Here is a 21,981-nt window from a genome sequence, read left to right as displayed (position 1 = left end):
TCAGTACAGAAACTACAACGTGTCTCACTGGCCGCAGAGGGCTGGGAAAAGGCTGACAGCTCCTCTCCTCAGAGCGATACTCTCCCACTCCTGCAAACATAGCAAGGAAGTAACGGAGCTTCTCCCTGAGGAGCAGGGGGCCAGCCCGGCTTCCAGCCAGCGGCTCTGGTCAGCAAGCCATCGCTGGTTCACCACTGGCAAGAGCAGGTCTGACGAGATTTGGTGGGTCCCTGAATAAGCCCGACTCCTACAGCTAGGCTCCGACTGTCAGGGGGTGCCATGCAGGACACAATCCAGTCTCAGCAGTGGTATCAATGTCACTTCCCAGTGAAAGGCACAGACTTCACAACGGGGAGAGGAGGAATAAAAGCTTGTTCGAATACCGTGTCCAGGTTATAGAATTTTATTTTACAGGGAGGTCGTACTGGGCACTAGCAAGTTATAGACAGGCCCAGCTGTGCTTTGTGTCCAGTGCCTTAGACAGAACTATCCAGCTACACTTGTTTTTCCTGTTTGGGTGGTCGCCTGCCCTGGTCTGCACATGGTTCTGTCAGAGCTGTCAGAGGAAGGGTCTCTCCCTTCTTCCCTCCCCTAGGAGGCCAATTCCAGAGCAACCATCACTGCCCACCTCGCTCTGCCATCTGGGTCCCTTTGCCACTGTCAATCTTCCCATGCATTAGGATTTCAAATGGCTCATTACAAACCCCGTTGGGAGGGGTTAGAGCAGGGGTCCCCAGAGTGCAAGCACAGTTCTTTGCCTAATGTAGTCAGTACATAGTCATCCTCAGCTTGACTACACCCAGTGCAGACTGCATGGCCTGCTAGGGGTCCAGCATGCAATGGTGGTCTTGCTTGGCACTCAGACGGACTGTCTGGAGGCCACATCCATGTTGTCATAATGAAGAGGGCTACATTCTGCTCCACTCTGCTGCGTGTTGGCGCAGGCTGCTGGCAAGCTGCCAGCGGGATAGTGCCCCTGGAAAGACATCCAGGAGCATCCAAAGAGTGAATCTGGTCTCATTGCCTGTCCAAGGGATTTTGGTCTCCTGCCTAAACCTTCTGAGCTAATGGGGTCTCTGACTGTATGTTGACTTCTACTAATCTGAAGGCTTGAAGCACCACAGCCAGCTGCAAACAAATGCCTTTCAGGATGTCGATGAGAGGGTAAGTCAGGTTCCTGACACTGCAAAGGACATTCAACAGGAATAGCAGCAGGGGCTGCAGGAGGCTGTTAAACACGGCGACCAAGAAGGGCTTAAGAATGTGATCGCCTGCTGTTGTCAGCAGGCCCACCACCAAGACCTGGAGGGAGAAGATGGATTTTGGTTAGTTGCTTGTTTTTGCTGAATATATTCACCAGCCAGCAGGATGTACTGTATCCGGCTGTGCAGTGGAACTGCTGAGTTTATGAAGAATCTGTGCAGGGCAGTCCACTAACAAGGACCCTGTTAACAGACCAACCATTGGGGTTGACGGTATCCAGATACAAGCTCAGGCTGGAGGGAAGTTCTCCAGGCTGAGAAGGGGGAGAGCAGCCAGAAGAGGCCAAGAGATTGAAGGGCAGAGAGAACAGTAGAGAAATCTCCATTTCTCCCCACCACAGAAAACGGTAGCCTCTGTGTACTAGAGATCAGAAAAATCCAAAGTCAGAACAAAGCTGAAACTTCCCCAGGTATTATAGAGCATTGGTAACCGCACTAGGGTTAAGATGAAAACCAGCTTCCCATTACAAGTCTGGTTTTCAACCCCTCAATGCAAATTCCCCCCAAAAGGAGCTGATCCTCTTTACCGGACACATTTCATCCCAGAGTAGAATCTGACTGAAGTACTGCAAGGGAATCGGGAGTTTTAGTCTTAGTGCTGTAAACATTTTTCCATTCTTGACTCTGAGAAATTTCAACCCTTTTCCTAAGCTTTGGTTCATCCGTCTCCAAAACGGCTGGGCCTCCACCCTCCAGAGCCGCTTTGCTCACTGAGCAGAGGCACCTTTTGGTATCTGGGGAAGTGACGGATTTATAGAATCATAGAATATCAGGGTTGGAAGGGAGTCAGATCAGGAGGTCATCTAGTCCAACCCCCTGCTCAAAGCAGGGCCAATCCCCAACTAAATCATCCGATTGCAGGGTTTTGTTTGAGAATTTCTTAATGTTTGTGAGATTCTTTCTAATCTGCATGTCACTGTCTAGACAACCTGGCGGATCAACATACTAGTCTTCCTTTAACTCCTTTTCTGGAAAGCAGGGAGAGCTTCCACGCAGGCCTGTTTGCTTGTCTTAGATGGACAGTTCTTTTATGAATCAATTTCTTTGGTTCCCCAAACCAACCATGCAGGCAAAATTAGCCGAATGTTGGAGGTCCCTGAGCCCTCCAATTCCTAGAACACACCCTTCTCTCAAAGGGACGAGGAGTTCCAGAAGCGTCTCAGACTTTGAGAACGTTCCTGAGGCTATGCAGCAAAGGCCACTGGCCTCAAAAGCCAGGGGCTCTACAGGGGTTATCCTCTTTTCTATATAGAAAAGTAAGTTGTGCTCCCTGAAGGCCAACGTATCTCTGGATCCCATTTACTTCGCCCCCTCCGCTGGGAGTTGTTGACTTCACTCTTTAGGCTAGGGCTTGGTTACAAAGGAACCAGCACTTATAGAAGGAGAAAGAGGGATACATACACCCCTCATAGAAGATCTACTGCAAGAGGGTCTGCTCAAGGAAAACCTCTCCCCACTGAGATGGTAGAGGCTCCACCAGCCACACTGCTTCACTCACACAGAATCCAGCCCTCTCACGCATACCCAAAGAGCACAGAAGAGCATGTTTTGATTAGAGTTTGGCAATTACTTAAAAGAAGCCATGTTGATAAAGCAGAGTCAGGACTTTCATTTTTGAGGAGTTTTCCATTTCTCCTCCTCATCCACCCACAAACCTAAAGTCACCCCCTGTAGTATCAGTTCTAGTCTCCTAGGAAGGTTCTAGAGAACATCCTGTTTCCTTCAGAGGACTGAAGGTGTGCCCACCTCTACCAATACAGTCCTACATTATGTCTGGGTGGACTATGGTTTTAAATTGAGTTGGGATAGGCCAAAGGCATGTGACCAAAAAGGATGAGGTCACAAGAAAGAAGAGCTAGTGTGTTAAACTTATAGTGACTGTTTGAAATACCGGTTTTCTCTTATTTAAGGTTTGGGCTAGAGTAACAGAAATAAAACACAGTTAATTGGGTACCAGGTGCAGTAAATAATTGGATATATAAGAAATTCTTTCATCTGGCCTTAGCTAAGATCCGATAGTTGACAATGACATCGCTTGGTTGTTAAAGTGTATAGAAAAGTAAACTCTTAAAGGGTTCTTTGCAAATACCTGCCTGACCACGCTGGAGCCGACCCATACGGGTCTACGCACCCTGGGTTTAGCCCATTTGTAAGTATCTTGCTCAAATGCTTGTAAATGTTTTGTTACTAAATGTTTGGATTTACTAAATTGCTTATTAGTTAGGTATGTTTAGAGCAATTTCGGTCCCTAGATTTAACCAAGGAATGTAAGGTTAAATCAGTGTCATGGTCATACCCAGCATCGATGATGAAGGAACACTACCATACAATCTGATCCTCCTAGGCTGCTACCAGCGGTGCCTTTCTAGGAGCAGGGAGGCCAGTGGAGCTCTGGGAAGGGCACTACTCACCTGGAACACTGACTTGCCGAGAAAGCGGACCAGCTCAATAAGGAAAATGAGGACCACGTTCACCAAGATCCTCAGCAGGCCAAAGAATTCCCTCAGGTGTTGCTGAATCACCTTCTCAGAGCTGCCAAACGGAGAGGAAACAAAGGTTCTTACACTGGCCGGAAAGACCAAGTGGCTCTTTGGGAATGAATCGTGCTAGCTCTGCCCTGGATGTTATGTCAACATAGAACTATTGTAAGAGTAAAATGACCCCCAAACCCCACCTAGCCAAACTAGGGGCCAACGCGGAGCTTGAAGAACCCCTTCCCCCAGCCTGCCTTTGATAGAAATGTCAGGCTGGAAGGGATCTTGAGAAGTCAAGTCCAGCCCCCCGCACTGAGGCAGGACCAAGTGCACCTAGACCTTCCCTGACAGGTGTTTGGCCAACCTGTTCTTAAAAACCTCCAATGACAGGGATTCCACAAACACCCTAGGAACCCTATTCCAGAGCTTAACTGCCCTTAGCGTTAGAAAGATTTCCTAATAGCGAACCCCAATCTCCCTTGCTGCAGATTAAGCCCAGTAGTGCTTGTCCTACCTTCAGTGGACTTGGAGAACAACTGATCAGATCCCCCCTGTCGTCTTGTCTCAGGACTAAACAGGCCCAGTTTTTTAACCTTTCCTCACAGCTCAGGCTTTCTAAACCTTTGATCGTTTTTGTTGCTCTCCTCTGGACTCTCTCCAACTTGTCCACATCCTTCCTAAAGGGCAGCACCCAGCACTGGGACCCAGAACTCCAGCCGAGGCCTCGCCAGTGCCAAGCAGAGCAGGACAATGACTTCCCGTCTCTTCCATACATTTCCCTACCTTTCCAGGGCAGAGTTGAGGCCGGCGGGAAGGGGCTGGGGAAGAAGACACCCTTGCACTGCTACTGCCTTCACCGTACCAAAGAAGTGCAATTTTCAGGGCCACTAGTCAACAGTTCATTCATTTTAGAAGGGAAAATAAATCATTCGAGACAGCTGCAGGCGGGGACTTCCCACAGGACAGCGAGTGCCGGTTACCTTTCTGCCAGCTTCATCATGTAGGCTTGCTCGTGATCTTTCTTAGGCTGGTAATAACGTCTGTTCCCATAGTCAAAGCAGTACATGCGGCTGAAAGAGCCAAAAGCGACACAGTGAACACCCCCAGCGTTGACGTCTGACACTGAGAGCTGTCAGAACGGGCATCCCAGAGGCTCCAGAGCCACCATTACCAACACTGGGGGGAAGCTATATGCGGTGGGCACCACAAGGATGTCCACAGACAATGCTCTTCATGGAGGGGAGTGTGCCCTCTACTGGCAAAACAGAGAAGTGCTCTGGCAAGGCCCTGTGCACAGAATTTTTTGTCCAAAAGGTTTTTCTGACTAGCTTTAACAAACATCTGCTTTAATGGTGATTATCTGAAAAGTGAGCGGGTGGGGGGGAGGAGGAGGGGGAGAGTTCCACGGTACTGTCCCTCAGTGACTCACAGTGTATTCAGTTTGCGAGTAAAGATGTTTCCCACCCCCACACCCTCCTCGCAACTACCAGCTGTGCAAAGTTCCCTTATATCAGAGTCAAGCTGGGCTCTTTCCATCCCATGTGCCCCCCCACCAACGGTTCTACAGGCCGAATTATGTTTTCAGTGACATCTGGGCCACTCCTTTAGCTGCTTGCACAGGTGTAACTGTCTGGAACTTAGCAAACAATTCTGTGGCTGACACCTGAGAAGGAAAAGACTCCAGCTTGCTCATCCCTAGCACATTGGTAAAAATAAAAAGCACCACAAAAATGTGCAGCCAGAAGTCTGAACATCCAAAAGGAGCAGCCCTGTTGTGTAGTATGTTACCACTTTTACAGTCGCTTTCCAGAGGAGAACGACACTTGCAATCACCTTTGTCTGCACTGCTGAAGGTACAGTTTGGCAAAATACAAACTGAAGAAATGATTGCCGATTGGATGGGACATGGAAGGCCCTGGAGCTCAAAGCTTTGCCGGCCCCTTTTTCAGACACTGCTGTGGTCACCTCTCTGGGGTGGATCATGGTAGCAGGTTAACAGAACACAGCAAGAGTTTAGAGCAGGAAATGGGGGGGGAAAAAACCCCAAAACTTTCCAGTTGAAAGTGCCGGTGAAGTTTGAGGGCTGGTCTACACTACAGTTACGTCAGCTTAACCACATTGCTGAGGGCTGTGAAAAACATCACGTCCCTGCGATGCAATTAAGCCAACCTATGCCCCCCTGTAGATACTGCTAGGCTGGCAGAAGAATTCTTCCATCGACATCGCTACTGCCTCTCGGAGAGGTGGATCTACTACAGGGACGGAACAACCCCCTCCAGGCGCTGCAGTGAGTATAGTAAATGCCTGTGCTACAGAGCTGCAGCTGTACCACCGTCCCGTTTCTAGTCTAGACCTACTCTTAGAGCTTGGCTACACTTGCAAGTCAGCCCCGGGCACTATAACTCCTGCGGTGTCCACACTGGCACGACACTTAGAGCGCCTGGACACTGCAGCTGGAGTGCTCCTGGTGGAGTAATCCACCTCCACGAGAAGCACAACGCTTGCTGCGCCCAGGGCCAGCTCTGGCTTTTTTGCCGCCCCAAAAAAAAAAAAAAAAAAAAAAAAACCCTGCGGGGAGGCCGGAGCAGCAAAGCAAAACAAAAAAACTGTGCGGGGCGGCCGGAGCCAGGGTGCAGGGGGACTCCCTGCACTGCAGACGTGCCCCGGGCAGCACAGTGTGTGCCCTGGCTACTGGAGGGGAGGGAGCGGGGGAGAGAGAGAAGGGGGCGGCCAGGGCTTCCTTCAGCAGGGCACTCGCCACTCGGCCTCTCCTGCCGCGCCGCCTGCCAGGAGGGCTCCGCGCCGCTCCGGTTGGCGGGGAGGGAAGGACGTGGGCTGCCCTGCCGGGCTTGCTGCAGACCTGGCACTGGCTGGGGCAGACGGAGTGCGCAGCCCGCTCCCAGCAGGGCGCTCCCCTCCTCTGCACCGCCACCCCCTACAGAGTGGCCGAAGCGGCAAACCAAAAAAAAAACCAAACCTGCGGGGCGGCCGGAGAGGCAAAGCGCAAAAAAAAACCCGATGTGTTGCATTAGTGCGCGGTGACTGGCCTCCGGAAATGTCCCATAATCCCCTGAAGTCAAGTGGCCACTCTGGTCATTGTTTTGAACTCAGCTGCAGGCATGCGGATATCCCCTTTGAAAGCTCCATTGCTGACAGCCGGCCGCTTATCGGCTCCGGGACAAAGCAAACCATTACTGTGGAATGCTGCTGCTGCAGAGGCAGGTGTGTGTGTGTGTGTGTGTGTGTGTGTGTGTGTGTGTGTGTGTGTGTGTGTGTGTGTGTGTGTGTGTGTGTGTGTGTGTGGAGGGTGGTGGGGGCTGATGTCAGGGTTTCCCTCTTTCCCCCACTGCTGTCTGAATTTACAAGACAGCATGCTGACACTCTCTCCCCCCACATACACACAACACACTCCCTGTCACATTCCACCACCCCCCGCATTTGAAAAGCACGCTGCAGCCACGTGCACACTGGGATAGCTACCACAATGCACTGCTCTCTGGGGCGTTGCAAGAGCTGCTAATGTGGCCACGCCAGTGCACTTGCAGTGACAGTGTGAACACATGGCAGCGCTTTCCCTGCTGCGGTCTCCAAGGGCTGGTTTAACTCCCGGCGCTCTACAGCTGCTAGTGTAGCCACAGCCTTAGGTAGAAAACACGTTGGGGTGTGGCCGGGACAGCAGGATTAATACCCCTGTTACTGCGAGAAGTGCTCTACGGCTTTAGAACCCAGATGTGACAGGAACAGCCTGGGAATCTGTCTGTGTGCACTTATGAATTCCAGTTGGATTTTACCCATATACCCTTATGGGGGTTGTTTGCTGCATTATACCTCTTGTGTTAAAAGGAGGGGAACTGGGCCTCTGCCCTGAATGGGACAAACTTCACAGACCATCAACAGTTGCCCTAGCAGGACAATGGAGACTCCTTGGAAGGACTTTTGACTTGCTAATGACTTATCAGATCCACCCCCTCTAAAACAAAGGGTGTATGGAGGTGAACCTATCACAGCTGGGGTCCAAGGTCTCACACTGGGGCTCATGACCAAACTGCTTATAAGCCAGAGTGCTTCTGTGAGTGCCTGAGCAGAGAGAGCCCAGAAGCAGAGACTAGGCAGCAGGAGAGAGGGTGCAGAAGAATTTGGGATTCCCTGGGAAGACACTGACTAAAACCCAAAGGATCCTCTGGAAGGGTGAGGAAACTGAGGCAGGTCCTTGCATGCTGGTGTTTGTTGTTTCTTATAGATCTGTGTATCTCTTGTGCTCTCTCTAATAAAATGGAAGTGTGTGTGTTTGCAGAGTCTGCGTGTTGCTTGCTCAGGGCACGCCTACACTAAAAAATGAAGTCGACTTAAGTTCGGTCGACCTACAGCTACAGCAGTAATTAAATCAGCGCACACCGCGCTCCTTCTGTTGGTGATGTGCGTCCTCACCAGGAGCGCTTGCACCAACTTCAGTGGCACATCGTGGGGCACTGACAGGCAATGTAAGCAACTCAATGGCCACATGGACACTGCATCGATCTAACTACATTGACCTAAGTGCTACGTCTCTCACAGAGGTGGAGTTATTAGTCTAGTGGGCAACTTACATCAGCGTGAGCAACGTCACAGTGTACATCAGCCGAACTCTGTATTGTAGACCAGGCCTCAGACTGTCCCATAGTTCCACAAACCGGAGGGTCCAAAGCTTTTGTGGAACTCTGGGAGCAAGTACTTGCTACTGGGGAGTTTGGGGAGAGGAGCGCTAGTTTCAGGGCCAAGGGGTCCCCACTGCCAAAAGGGGTGTCAGACATGGGGGCTGCACCTGTAGTGCCTGACTAGAGGTTCAAAGCCAGAGAGACAGTACCTAAACTTCATCAAGCCCTTGCAAGCCAAAAGCCTGTGGGACCCAAGGTTTGGGTGCAGGACAGCAGCCTCCCTCAGGAAGGGAGCTCATCTAGGGGTGTGACACCACATATGGTCAGGACATAAGTTATGCATCACCTGAAAGATGGTGCCTCCAGCAACACTGTACTCCTCTCTCCCTGAGAGGGAAAGGGGCTTGATTTCACTACCCACTCTGACTCATTGACCCAGTCTACCTTAATTAGTTTGGGGGATATAAGAAAATCGCATACCAAGGGATGTTGCTGCAGTCACCAAAATTCATCCCAGCCTAGAACTTCCTACTAGATGCCCAACTCCTAATATTTAGGAATCAAAAATGCCCTGAGAAGAGGGGAATGGGAGAACGAGTCCACAGGAAAGGGAAACAATGGGATAGAGGCCTTTTCTGGGAGCAAGAAGAGAAACAAGCATTTCACTTACGGGTCATCTTTATAACTAACATCTGTTACAGTCCTCACTTTAACTCCTTCCTCCACGGGACAATCAAGCTTTCTATACACTGGCTCCGTAGTGAACCCATAGTTAATCCAACCAAGCTGTCAAAGAGAAGATACAAGAGTATACATAAAACATATCAAACTGTTTCACTCTATCCAAAACCCAAGGACTGTTTCTAACACAATTTCTGGAAGAGAAAAGTTCTTTGCACTCCTGCGCTTTTGGATGGCTTTTTTTTCCTCCTGATAAGCTCATTAGTTTGTTCTTGTTGAAGAACACACTTATGCTGTACATGGTTCTTGGTAGAATTAGACAAAATAGACCTGAAGTCTCCCCTATAAAGGGCAGTGTAGATGCAAGAGCATGACTTCAGGAGATGGTGGAAAAAAGGTAATACAGATTTCATCAAGCACCAAATCCTCTCCAGTAACTATCATTCTGGGGAAGCAACCCCTCCTTGAAGTACTGATGGTAAATGACCACCGGAACAAACTACCAAGGGAAATGGTGGATTCTCCATCTCTTGAGGTCTTCACACCAAGACAGGATGCCTTAGTGGAAGATAAGCTTTAGCCATACAAGTCACTGGGCTCAATACAAGGGAAACTGGGGGAAACTGAATGGCCAGGAGGTCAGAGTAGATGACCAGATGGTCATCTTCTGGCCTTAAACTCAAACCCTTGGCCACTCTTGGCAACATTAGAAGCTCTCCTTGCTCAGGGGTCTATTATTACCACTCCTAACCACGAATAACATGCTTTATGTCTAGTATCAGTCATTCATTCAGTTCTTGATTGCTCTGCTGTGACGGTCAATGCTGGGGGTTTACATGGGGGCACCCACCTGCCCACTAGGAACAGGACTGAGATCCACTAGCTCACTTCAGACCCAAGTGACAGCCGTGAGGATGGCAACTTCCACGCTGGGTTGGCTGGGAACCAGTCACAACAAGCGAAAGGCTTTGTACCCCAGTCCTCTACTGTGAAGGGTTGTAAAAACCAACCCTCAGCAGCAAAACCCCACAAGCCTCAAGGAAGGGCTGGTACCTCACAACCTCTAACTGTCAGAGAAAAGAGACAACTAAGGGGGGATAGAAGAGAGGTCTGTCAGATCACGAATGGTGTGGAGAAAGTGAACCAGGAAGTGTTATTTACTTCTTCACGTAACACACGAACCAGGGTCACCCACTGAAAGTAAGAGGCAGCAGGTTTAAAACAAACCTAAGGAAGTATTTCTTCACACAACACACAGTCAACCTGTGGAACTCATTGCCAAGGGATGTTGTGAAGGGCAAAAGTATAATTGGGTTTAAAAAGAATTAAATAAGTTCCTGCAGAAGAGGTCCAATAGCTATTAGCCAAGATAGTAAGGGATGCAACCCCATGCTCTGGGAGTCCCTTAATCTCTGACCACCAGATACTGGGACTAGACTGGACAAATGCCCTGTTCTGTTCATTCCCTCTGAAGCATCTGGCCCCAGCCAGTCAGAAGACAAGTTACGGGGCTCGATGGACCATTGGTATGACCCAGTGTGGCCATTCTTATGTCATTTAAGAACTGAGGCCCTATATAGGATGGCATGATGCCAGCTTCACCTTTAGCATAAGACGGTCCAGCTTTGGCTTCATATAGTTGTACCCTCTTATACCAGTAGAGAATGTGGTCCCTAAGTGAGAGTGAAAGAAAAAATGCATGTGCAACAATGCTAGATTTTACTGTCCACGAACAGGCATGGGTAATGTACCTTCCTATTGTAGGGTTAGCCATAGTGCCCATCACTATAGCAACCGAGCACTGACTAGCTCTACCGGAGTTGACTTGTACACAAACGAGCTCCAAACCAGGATAGAGGTGCATGGGCAGAACTGTGCTGGGACAGCTGGCACTGCATAGCGCCTGTTCACATAATGCCAACCTAAGCCACTCAGTTCCTCACTTCCAAGAGCACAGCTGTTTTCTGCTCTGTTGTCTTTTAAACCAACTGACCAAAATGCTGGATGAACTTTATTATAAAGACAGGCCCAAGCAGCAAAGCTCCCTTGAAGCATGTGCATGCGTGTGAGAGGTCAGGGATGGGGCACAAAAGTTTGGGTCCAATGTATTGCTTGCAAGGGACTTGGTAAAGTACAAACACATCCAAGTTATGATTTGGCCCTGCAGAATGGTATGGAGGCCTGAATACGGGGCCCACAGACTGCATTGGGGCAGGACTTTGCATATGCTCAGACGTAACTTTTGGGAGTAGAGGGCAAAAGCCCTTGAACATAGATCAGACAGTGATCTTGCAGCTTGCTAATCACCATCACAGGTTGGCCAGGGCCTCTAGACAGAGTCGTCGCAGCGGAGTGAGTGCCACAGAGACACAAAATATTGGAGTTTTCAGAAGTCAGGTGACTTGGCGAGAACTGTGCGGTTATCCTGAGACACACCCAGCTTTGGGATAAAAGGAGTTTTTAGGCACAGCAGAGAACCAGACAGGGTTTCCAGTCCAACCTCAGACACAAGTAGAAGGTAATCAAGTGGTTAAACCTCTTCCTAAGGAGAATTTTATTAACTAAGCAGCCATTTCCGGAAGACAGAGCTCTTCAAAATCCCCTTCAGAAATGAAAGCCAAACCTCTAATATCCATTCTGTTAGCACAACAGAGGTCCTGGGTTGAGAGGAACATCCCAGTTTGGGCTGATCAAGTGCCAAAAGAGTTTGCAGAACAAAAGACACAAGGATGAGCAGCCCCTCTCTAGAGGCTTCCGCATTTTTTTACGGAGAGGCACTTTCATATCGGGGTTAGAGCTGAGCCTGAGTGGGGACAGGACAATTCAAGGGCTGGTTGAAGGCATCTGTCACGGAGTGTGGGGGAGTCAGGGCTCTGCATCCCCCACTTCCTGCGATTCACCATGACTCTCAGCCAGCCAGTAAAACAGGAGGTTTATTAGATGACAGGAACACAGTCCAAAACAGAGCTTGTAGGTGCAAACAGAACCCCCTCAGTCAGGTCCATCTTGGGGGGGCAGGGAGCTTAGATCCCAGTCAGCTCCAAACTGAAACTCTCCAGCCCCTCCTCTGCCTTTGTCTCTTTCACGGGCCAGGTCACCTGATCTCTTTGTTCTCCAACACCTTCAGTTGGCACCTTTGCAGAGGAGGGGCCCAGGCCATCAGTTGCCAGGAGACAGGGTGTCAGCCATTCTCTGTGCAGACATCATCACACTGGCCCTCTTGGGCTCTGCAACAATCACACATCCTGATCCCCCCACCTAGATACTTCAGAAATGCATAGGGGAAACTGAGGCACCCAGACTGTAGTCAGAGAAAACATTAAGAACATTCCCACTTCATCACAGCATCCAAGGGTAGTCACACTCAGAAAAGTATCTTAGATTGAAAGCTCTTGGCATAGCATCTACCTGAACCTGATCTGAGCTTTCGGGCATTACCGTAAAACACTATGAAATAATAATCAGCACTTCACTCTTCACGATCACCTGGAAAAAATGCCGGACTGCGAGAGATTTAAAGAGCTCCATCAATTTACAGTATCAAAACGAAGCTCAAGAAGGAGATGGATCCCAGCCCACCGCCTAGCTGCCTGCTCAGTTACAGGGAGGATACAAAGAGCAGAAGTTTTTCAGTGTTTAGGTGGGTGTTTGCAGCACTAGCTATGGGGAGAAAATAAAAAATCATCTATTGTAAACTAAGCTCTCTGGCTCCTCAATCACAGCCTGAGGCCGGCCTGGCTCTCACCTCTTCAGAGCCTTCTGCAGCCGGGGTCTCTCCTACTGAGCATTCGCTGTCATGGCCACTTTTGGCATCATGTGCCAATTCGATCGCAGCGGCGTTTACACCAAACACACCCTACTCTGCTTTCTCTCCCACTTGTCACTCCAGCAGCCGACTGCTTCCATTACAGGGATTGAAACACAAGAGCAGAACAGATGGAGCTGATCAAAGGCTAAATAAAAACCAGAGGTTCCTAGAGAATGCCCCCAGACAGCTTGCAGAGGCCATGAAGCAGCTGCACAGGATGCAGAGTTGAGAGTCTCCAGAGGCTTTTTGGATGAGTTAAGTATTCACCAACGGGGCTCCAACGCCGCTTGAAGCCTTGCTGTAACAGGAGACCGGAGACCAATGTGAGAACCATTGAGCTCTACAAAATACAGCTCTCCAGTCTAGCTGGCTCTGTGGATCTGCGCCCCACAGAGGGATACTGATATTTAAAACATACCATTTTGGAATCAATTACACGAGCACCGGCCACGTCTATAGATCACTACCGTTAATTTGTGCACTACATTATGGATGCATGGATGTAGCTAGGGCCTGCTGTAGTGGCTAGGCACAGGGAGGTTGCCTCAGACACATATATATTGAAATAGGACTCTCAGAGTCCTGTGCTGTACTCAATTGGGAACTGCCACATGAAGCTACAGAAGGCTCTGGGTGGCCTCCACGCAAGTGGGTACAGATGGTCCATTACCTCTTTCAGTTCCTCTTCACGGTCCACTTCAGAGCCCTCTGCCCACTTCTTTCCTGCTCCTCCCAGTGGAGGGGGAGAGTTCCTCTTCTCAAGCCCAAAGCTGTTCTTGTTCCCTCTGCCATCTGGGAAGCAGGGCGGCTGGGTCAGGTTTGGAGAGGATTCTAGACAAATATTCCAGCAAAGGAACCAAAGAGGAGCGTTAGAGTCAGATGCTGTGGCCAATGAAGTCTGGGCTAGAGGGGGGAGGGGCTTGCAGGTTTTTTCCTCTTTTTCTTTGGAAAAAGAAATACAGAGAAGTCAGTAGCTCTCCCCTAAGCAACAGCTGGCTGAGTCAGGAATCAGATTTCACTGCAGCTGGGAGCTCAGCCAGCCTCCCATTCTACCAGCACCTCGATGACCTATCAGATGCTGCCCGTGGACACAGACTGCCTGAAACCACAGCCCAGCTGGCTGGCTGCATCATGCTGAAGTCACACTATCCACCTGCTGCATACAGCTCCCGATGTCGCTAGCTAAATCACACACCTTGGGCAACACAGGCCTCTCCACCAGAGACATAGCAGCTCTTCCTTAGCTGGTGATAGCAGGTTTCTTCCTACTCCAGCCCCTTTGCTCTTCCTGCCTTTTTCCAGGCTGCATCTTGCATGTGAACGCCCCTCCCCAGTACCCAAATTCATTCAAATCCCTCCTTCGCCCTCACTTCTACCAAGCCTCACTTTGTGCAGTGTTCCTTGCCACAGAAAAGAGGCAGAACTAGGCTGTGATCAGTACAAAGGGGACTCTTCATTGAGGCGGCTGGACACAGACAGCCCCTGTGGTTTTCCCTGACTCTATAGCTTCCAGACTGTGCTGTCAAGTGTCATTACACAACTCCCGAAAGCCTGGCCTGGACCATTCAGTCATGGAAAGACCTGCTGACTATGCTAGTGGTATCAGAAAATCCGCCAGTTGCCTAAAGCCTCTCACAGCTGACTTGTTTGGCCTGTAAGCAGCTTGGGGCAGAGAACACATCTTCCTGCATGGAGCATGCGGCAGGCACCTAATGCATCTTTGGAGAATGTCTCTGTGTCCTCCAACTCAGAGCAACAATATACCATTTGAATTCAGGTACTGCCTCCAACGTGCTAGACACGGTCCAAACACACACTCCCTGCCCTGAAGAACCTAAGATCTAATAATACTTGGCACTTATAAAGCTGGGCCAGTATCCTCAGCCCCATTTCACAGATCGGGCAGATGAGGCAGAGAGGTGAAGTGACCTGCCCTAGCTCTCACAGGGAGTCGGCAGCTGAGTCATGAATAGAACCAAGGAGTCCTGGCGGCCAGCCCCACTCACATACAAATTGCAAACGGATACAGTCAGCAGCAACATACAGCCGTCCCCCGCGCAGTGACCGTGCCTTGCCCGGGCCAAGTTACCTTCAGTTTGTGTGCTCTTGGCAAGGGGCTGCATCTGCCTCGGACTTTTGATCTCAGACGGAGCCTCTGAGTTGTCACACGCCTCTCTTTTTTCAGCTGGTGCTACAGCCAGTTTAGTCAGTGGTGGTGGATCTCCTGTTGGAAAGTAAACAGTACAAGGCAATGAAGAGGCATTCAGGGCACAGACAGGAGACTGAATGGATAAGAAAGGAGTCAGTGGACAGAATTTAGTACAAGCTCTACCGAGGATCATCTAGTGCACCCCATAGATGCCGACTTCCTGTCGGCCCCGTGCGTGCTCGACCCACCTACCCCCCCGCCACCCCTGGCCCTGCCCCTGGCTGCCCCTGCACCACCCTCGCCCTGCCCCAATTCCACCCCCTTCCCCCAAGTCCCCACCCTTGCCCCGCCTCTTTACCGCCTCCTCCCGCAAGAGTGCCATGTCCCCAATCCCCACCCCGAGAGCCCTAAGCGCTGCCAAACAGCTGTTAGGTGGTGGGAGGGAAGCGCTGGGAGGGGGAGGAGCAGGGATGCGGTGTGCTCAGGGGAGGAGGAGGAGAGGAGGGGATGGGTGCCAGGGGAGCTTGGCCACCAGTGGGTGCAGAGCACCCACTAATTTTTCCCTGTGAGTGTTCCAGCCCTGCAGCACCCACAGAGTCGGCGCCTATGGTCCACCGCCTACCAAGCCAGGACACACTCCCCAGATGGGGGATGGTATCAGACTGTAAAGCAATCATCTTTTACTATTAGGTGGTTACCTACTAGTCAGACAATATTAGACCAGGGCTTTGGAGTGGAGCCCAGAGTTGGAGCGTGGACCAGTAGGTTTTATGCCCGGAGCTGGAGCGGAGCAATTCAAAAATCTGATTGCTCCAAATCCTTGCATTAGATGGCAGCTGTTCACTCCTCACTCTAACGCCAGGTACCGCCCTCTCTAGGAGTCGTTCAACTTTCAGAAGTGTGTTTCCACCCCTTGGGCATTGCCGGGCTAGTTCTCACATATCAAACCCTCCCGCCCCAGCATCAATTTCTCTATACTCTGAGTTGCCTCTAACTGATCTTTGCATCTCTCTGGGACTGAGATGATGCTCACGGGGGTAGAGACAGGACAGCTGTACCTTTCTCCAGTGCGTTCTGGCAAAGGGCATTGACAACATTCATGAATTAAGCCACCCACCTTCCCCCACCCGCACCCCTCTACTGTGCCAATTCATTCATTGATGAATCTCCCTTTCCTCTCATCTCACCCAGAAAAAGTCCCCGGCCAAATATACAACATGACCTGGTTCTCTATTTTAAAGCTGGCTTCCGCTCTCTGATGCAATTGGCCTGAGAAAGGGTCAGCACACAGTCATTTGGAAACTGAGAAGTAGCTAGGATACCAACTGGCTAATTCACTAGCTGCCATTCTGCACCAATCCCAACTTCTATACGATTTTTACATTCAGGTAGGGTGGTCGTTGCTAGCTTGTCTCTGCCCATGGACGATTCCTGAGTCCACTGGATTTTCAGACAAAGTGGAAGTGCTCTTTCCCTCCACGGCTTTGTTCAGACCTTACAGACGCTGGGTACATTTCAGAGCAGGATAGCTGCTTGTGGAAGAACATGCTCACTCAGCTCGAAATGCACTCCTCTTGCTCCAGCGCGGTTTCCGATGACAGACGTGGAGCAACTGGAGTTCAGAGGTTTGGTTAATTACTAATTTTAACATGTTTCTGCAACAGGATCCAGCAAACTGAGAGATCCTGTAGAGAAAAGCAGAGCTGGAATATTTTTTACCCAGACTAAAGAATGCGAAGCACGGTTCCGGTTCTTGGAGAAGGCCTTCAGGCACAATCATCCCTTTGATTGTCAGGGGCCTGGGTGGGTATCTGTGTTTTTGTCTTGTTTTCTTGATGTTTTTATTTACCTTGAGCATGTTCTGTTGAGCTGGGCTGGTAAACAAAGGCTCTCTGATTCTTCACGGAATGTTGATGAGATTTAGCATCTTTGGGGTCTTGATCTAAGAGAAATTAAGGAAAACAGGTACAAGAAGTAAACCGTCTACTGAGCCAAGCCACAGGTCACTCAGATGCCCCAGAGACGGCACGGTAATGAGTCCTGAATAGAACAGGATCCCTTTTTTCCAAATCAATAAGTTATTCCAGTCCTGGGCTCCCCACGCACACAGCAATTCTGACGTCCCTCAGTCCTGGCCCACAGCCCTTCTGCTCTTACGTCCCCACACTGCTCTACCAATGCATCCCCCTACTCTTCAGCTACTGCCGAGAATCTGCTCAGGCCAAGCAAACCTGCCACGCAGGTTGACCTGTGCTAATCTTGGGGCGGTTTGGGAAGGTAGAATATGCACAAGGCTGAGAAGAGCACGGCCATAGACCAGTGCATTGACGCTAGTGGGGGGTTATATTTGTGTCTGATGCAGAAGTCATCTGCAAGTGCCAATGACTCCAATGTGCGCTGGGCCAGCCCATCAGATTGGTGGGGAGCTGGTAAAATTCACTGATATAAGATTTGTATTTTTTTAAAGAAACCAGCTTCATAAAAAGTTGAGATCCTTTAACAAAGGCTTCAAGCAGTGGGGCTTGGGGGAAGGGAGAGCGGAGCTGCAGCAAGCTCGACCCAGCAGGCCAGGGTTGACAGGACTACCATACTTGTCTCTGCTGCACCTTCTGTGGGCAAGCAAGGTGCAGGCCTGATGGCCTCACCAGGTGTGTCTACACTGGAACTGCAGGTGTAACTTCTAGCTCTGGCAGACAGACCTGCGCCAGCTGTGATGGACTAGCATGATACAAATAGAAATATTGCTGCAGCAACGTGAAGGGCTAGCAGCCTGAATACACACACTGGGCTTCAGAAGGGAGCGTTCTCCAGGCAACAAGGCCCAGCTCCAGTCCCATCCAGTTCTTCAGCTTCCCCTGTCAGGAAGATGCTAGACTGGAAGACAACTCCAAATGACTACAGAACATGAGATCTGTTCTCCAGGCCAGTCAGAATACAACCCAATAATGACAAACCTGCCCTTCCGTCTATCAGATAAAGTGATCTGTTACAGTCTCAAAGAGAACCTGAAAGGCACCCTACGACCTCATCTTCAGGAGAGTTCTGGGGACATTACCTATCAAAGTTCCCTTAAAGTCCTCAAACGGAGGGTTCTTCTGGTCCACTCTCCTGCTTGCCACCTTTTTCTTTGGTGCCTGAAGATGGCTCTCCCCCTCAGCAGAGGCTCTGGACACTTGCGAGTGGGTGAAAGCAATATTCATCAATGAACTGTAGAGATTAAAAGTCTAATTAGGAAAATAAAGGGCCACATACATGCAGATGAAGTGTCCCTCCCCTAGGGTTAAAAGCCAAGCCTAAATGATCTGTGATGATATCTACCCCCAGTCAGGAAACCTGTGATCTAGTTGTGCAGATTAAGAAGATATTTGAACCGGAGGGGGAAAAAAATCAGCCGTCTGGATTTTGTGGCCGTGTAAAAAAATTCTAAGACGGTTGGCCACGTACTGGTAATTTGGAACACTAACATCTGATGGTCCTTCAAAGAGAAGCTCTCTGTATTTGGTGCTGCAATGCTTCCATACGATCCACACACGAAGGAATTCTCGTGTACAGCAGGGATACAGACTGAATGCTACTTTGCCATGCAACACCTCATAAACCTTATGGTGAAGTCCTTGCACTGTCTCCAGCTGATCCCCACTCAGCCCGTTGATAAATGCTGAGTTTATGGCTCAGTTCCCACACCTCCCCAGATGAGAGCTGCTGTGCTAACTGGGCCTACAAATTTACCCGAATTGTGAGTTAAACTGTAAAAAGTGAATGAACATTTATAGCGCGGGTAACAAAATGGAAGAACTAGAACTACTGGTGCAGGAAGCGAAGCCAGATATGATAGGGATGTCAGAAACATGGTGGAATAGTAGTCATGGCTGGAGTCCAGGTAATGAAGGCTATGTGCTGTTCAGGAAAGACAGAAATAAAGATAAAGGTGGTGGAGCAGCTTGTATGTTAATGATGAGGTAGACTGTAAAGAAATGAGAAGTGATGGAATGGCTACGAGAGTCCATTTGGGTCAAAATCACTTGGGGAAAGAAAACTACCAGAGGCTACTCTAGGATAGTGCTTGGGGTATGCTAAAGACCCCCGGATCCAATCTGGATATGGATTGACACCTTGTTAATATTTTTAATGAAATAAATACAATCGAAAATTGTGTGATTATGGCAGACTTTAACGTCCCAGATATAGATTGGAAGACAAGTGCTAGTAATAGTAATAGTAGGGCCCAGATTTTCCTGGATGTGATAGCTGGCAGATGTCTTCATCAAACAGTCATCGAACCAACATGAGGTGATGCCATTTTAGGTTTGGCACTGGTGAGTAATGAGGACCTCATAGAAGAACTGGTTGTAGGGGACAACCTTGGTTCAAGTGACCATGAGCTAATTCAGTTTAAACTGAATGAAAGGATAAACAAAAACAAATCTGCAAGTAGGGTCCCTGATTTCAAGAGGACTGAAGAACTCAAAGATCTGAATGGGGAGGAGGCTTGGAATTACTTTAAATCAAAGTTGCAGAAACTTTGCCTGCATCCCAAGAAAGGGGAAAAAATTCATGGGGAAGGGTTGCAGACCGGTGATAAAGAGAAAGCAGAAAACCTACAAGGAATGGAAGATGGGAAGGTTCAGCAAGGAAAGCTACCCTTTGGAGATTAGAAAGTTTAAGGATAAAGTGAGAACTGCTAAGAGTTAAGTAGAGTTGGGCTTTGCAAAGGAAATTATGTCCACCTAAATTAGATTGGCACACAGCCGACGCAGTAATTAAAGGAAAGAAGAAATAGGACTGCCAAGCACTGAGGATGGGGTGGAGATTAAAGATAATCTAGGCATGGCCCAACACCTAAACAAATACTTTGTCTCAGTTTTTAATGAGGCTAATGAAGAGTTTAGGGGCAGTGGCAGGGTAGTTAATGGGAACAAGGATATGGAAGTAGAAATTACCACATCCAAGGTGGAAGACAAACTCAAACAGCTTAATGGCACTAAATTGGGGAGCCTGGATAATCTCCATCCAAGGATATTAAAGGAACTGGCACACGAAATTGGGAGCCCAATAGCAAGGATTTTTAATGTATCTGTAAACTCATGGGTCGTACCCTGTGACTGGAGAATTGCTAACACAGTACCTGTTTTTGAGAAAGGGGAAAAAAGTGATCCAGGAAACTACAGGCCTGTTAGTTTGATCTCAACTGTATGCAAGGTCTTGGAACAAATTTTGAAAGAGAAAGTAGTTAAGGACATAAAGGTAAATGGTAATTGAGATAGAATATAACATGGGTTTACAAAAGGTAGATCATGCCAGACCAACACAATCTCCTTCTTTGAGAAAAAAACCTGATTTTTTTGACAAAGGAAATGCAGTAGATCTAATCTATCTGGATTTGTGTAAGGCATTTGATATGGTTCCACATGGGAAATTATTAGTTAAATTGCAGAAGATGGGGATCAATATGAAAATTGGAAGGTGGATAAGGAACTGGTTAAAGGGAGACTACAATGGGTCATACTAAAAGGTGAACTGTCAGGCTGGACAAAATTTACTAGTGGAGATCCTCAGGGATCGGTCTTGGGACCAATCTTATTTAACATTTTTATTACTGACCTTGGCACAAAAAGTGGGATTGTGCTAATAAAATTTGCAGACGACATAAAATTGGGAGGCATTGTCAATATGGAGGAGGCCTGGCATATCATACAAGAAGGTCTGGATGACCTTGAAAACTGGAGTAATAGAAATGGGATAAAATGTAATAGTGCAGTCAGGCACTTAGGGACTAACAAGAATAATTTTTTCTATCAACTGGGGATTTATCAGTTGCAAGTGACAAAGAAAGAGAAGACCTGGGTATGTTGGTTGATCACAGGATGACTATGAACCGTCAACATGATTGCGGCGACGAAAAAGGGTAATGTAATCCTAAAATGCATCAGGCGAGGTATATTCAGTAGAGACGAGTAAAAGGACACTAACACTTCCAATACACTGGTGAGACATCATCTGAAATACTGTGTGCAATTCTGGTCTCCCACATTTAAGAAAGATGAATTCAAACTGGAACAGGTGCAGAGAAGGGCTACTAGGATGATCTGAGGCATGGAAAACCTATCTTGCGAGAGGAGACTCAAAGAGCTTGGCTTGTTTAGCCTAACTAAAAGAAGGCTGAGGGGAGATATGATTGCTCTCTATAAATATGTCAGAGGGATAGATACCAGGGAGGGAGAAGAGTTATTTTGGTTAAGTGCCAATGTGGACACAAAAACAAATGGATATAAATTGCCCATCAACAAGTTTAGGCTTGAAATTAGACAAAGGTTTCTAACCATCAGAGGAGTGAAGTTCTGGAACAACCTCCCAATGGAGGGGGAAAGGAGGGGGACATGGACCTAACTGGCTTCAAGACTAAGCTTGATAAGTTTATAAAGGGAATGGTACAAGGAGATTGCCTACAATTGCATGTAGGCAATCTGCAACTGCTAGTAGCAAATATCCCCAACGGCCGGTGATGGAAACTAGATGGGGAGGGTTCTGAGTTACTAGAGACTTCTTTCCCAGGGGCTTGTCCACATGCTCAGGGTAAACTGACCACCATATTTGAGGTCGGGAAGGATTTTTCCCTCAGGTTAGATTGGCAGAGATTCTGGGTTTTTTTAGCCTTCCTCTGCAGCCTGGGACACAGGTCACTTTCAGGTTTAAACTAGTGTAAATGGTGGAGTCTCTGTAACATTAAGTCTTTAAATCATGACTTGAGGACTTCAGAGTAACAGCCGTGTTAGTCTGTATCCGCAAAAAGAAGAACAGGAGTACTTGTGGCACCTTAGAGACTAACAAATTTATTAGAGCATAAGCTTTCGTGGACTACAGCCCACTTCACGAAAGCTTATGCTCTAATAAATTTGTTAGTCTCTAAGGTGCCACAAGTACTCCTGTTCTTCTTTTTGCGGATACAGACTAACACGGCTGTTACTCTGAAACC

At 48.7% G+C, this 21,981-nt stretch overlaps 1 protein-coding gene across 1 annotated transcript; it reads right to left on the bottom strand.

Annotated features, from left to right (window-relative positions):
• Positions 1 to 355: 355 nt before the first annotated feature.
• Positions 356 to 18,213, bottom strand: LOC117873864. The gene is made up of 8 exons (XM_034763740.1): positions 18,064 to 18,213; positions 16,858 to 16,950; positions 14,949 to 15,083; positions 13,530 to 13,690; positions 9,041 to 9,156; positions 4,717 to 4,806; positions 3,674 to 3,794; positions 356 to 1,302 (listed from the first exon to the last, which is right to left on the bottom strand). Exons 1-8 carry the CDS (start codon positions 18,206 to 18,208, stop codon positions 1,051 to 1,053), a joined length of 1,113 nt encoding a protein of 370 aa, XP_034619631.1. The 5' UTR covers positions 18,209 to 18,213; the 3' UTR covers positions 356 to 1,050.
• Between the last annotated feature and the right edge of the window lie 3,768 nt (positions 18,214 to 21,981).

This window comes from Trachemys scripta, chromosome 1 (assembly GCF_013100865.1).
Source record: "Trachemys scripta elegans isolate TJP31775 chromosome 1, CAS_Tse_1.0, whole genome shotgun sequence".
Lineage (NCBI taxonomy): Eukaryota > Metazoa > Chordata > Testudines > Emydidae > Trachemys > Trachemys scripta.
This window is presented reverse-complemented; position numbering and strand designations above follow the sequence as displayed.

Coding starts and splice junctions, on each gene's coding strand:
- LOC117873864 (XM_034763740.1), bottom strand. CDS start 18,208: ATGAATATTGCTTTCACCCACTCGCAAGTGTCCAGAGCCTCTGCTGAG. Junction 4,807..9,040: donor GTTAGTTATAAAGATGACCC/GTAAGTGAAATG, acceptor TGGCTCTTTCAG/CCGCATGTACTGCTTTGACT. Junction 1,303..3,673: donor TCGGCAAGTCAGTGTTCCAG/GTGAGTAGTGCC, acceptor TTCTCCCTCCAG/GTCTTGGTGGTGGGCCTGCT.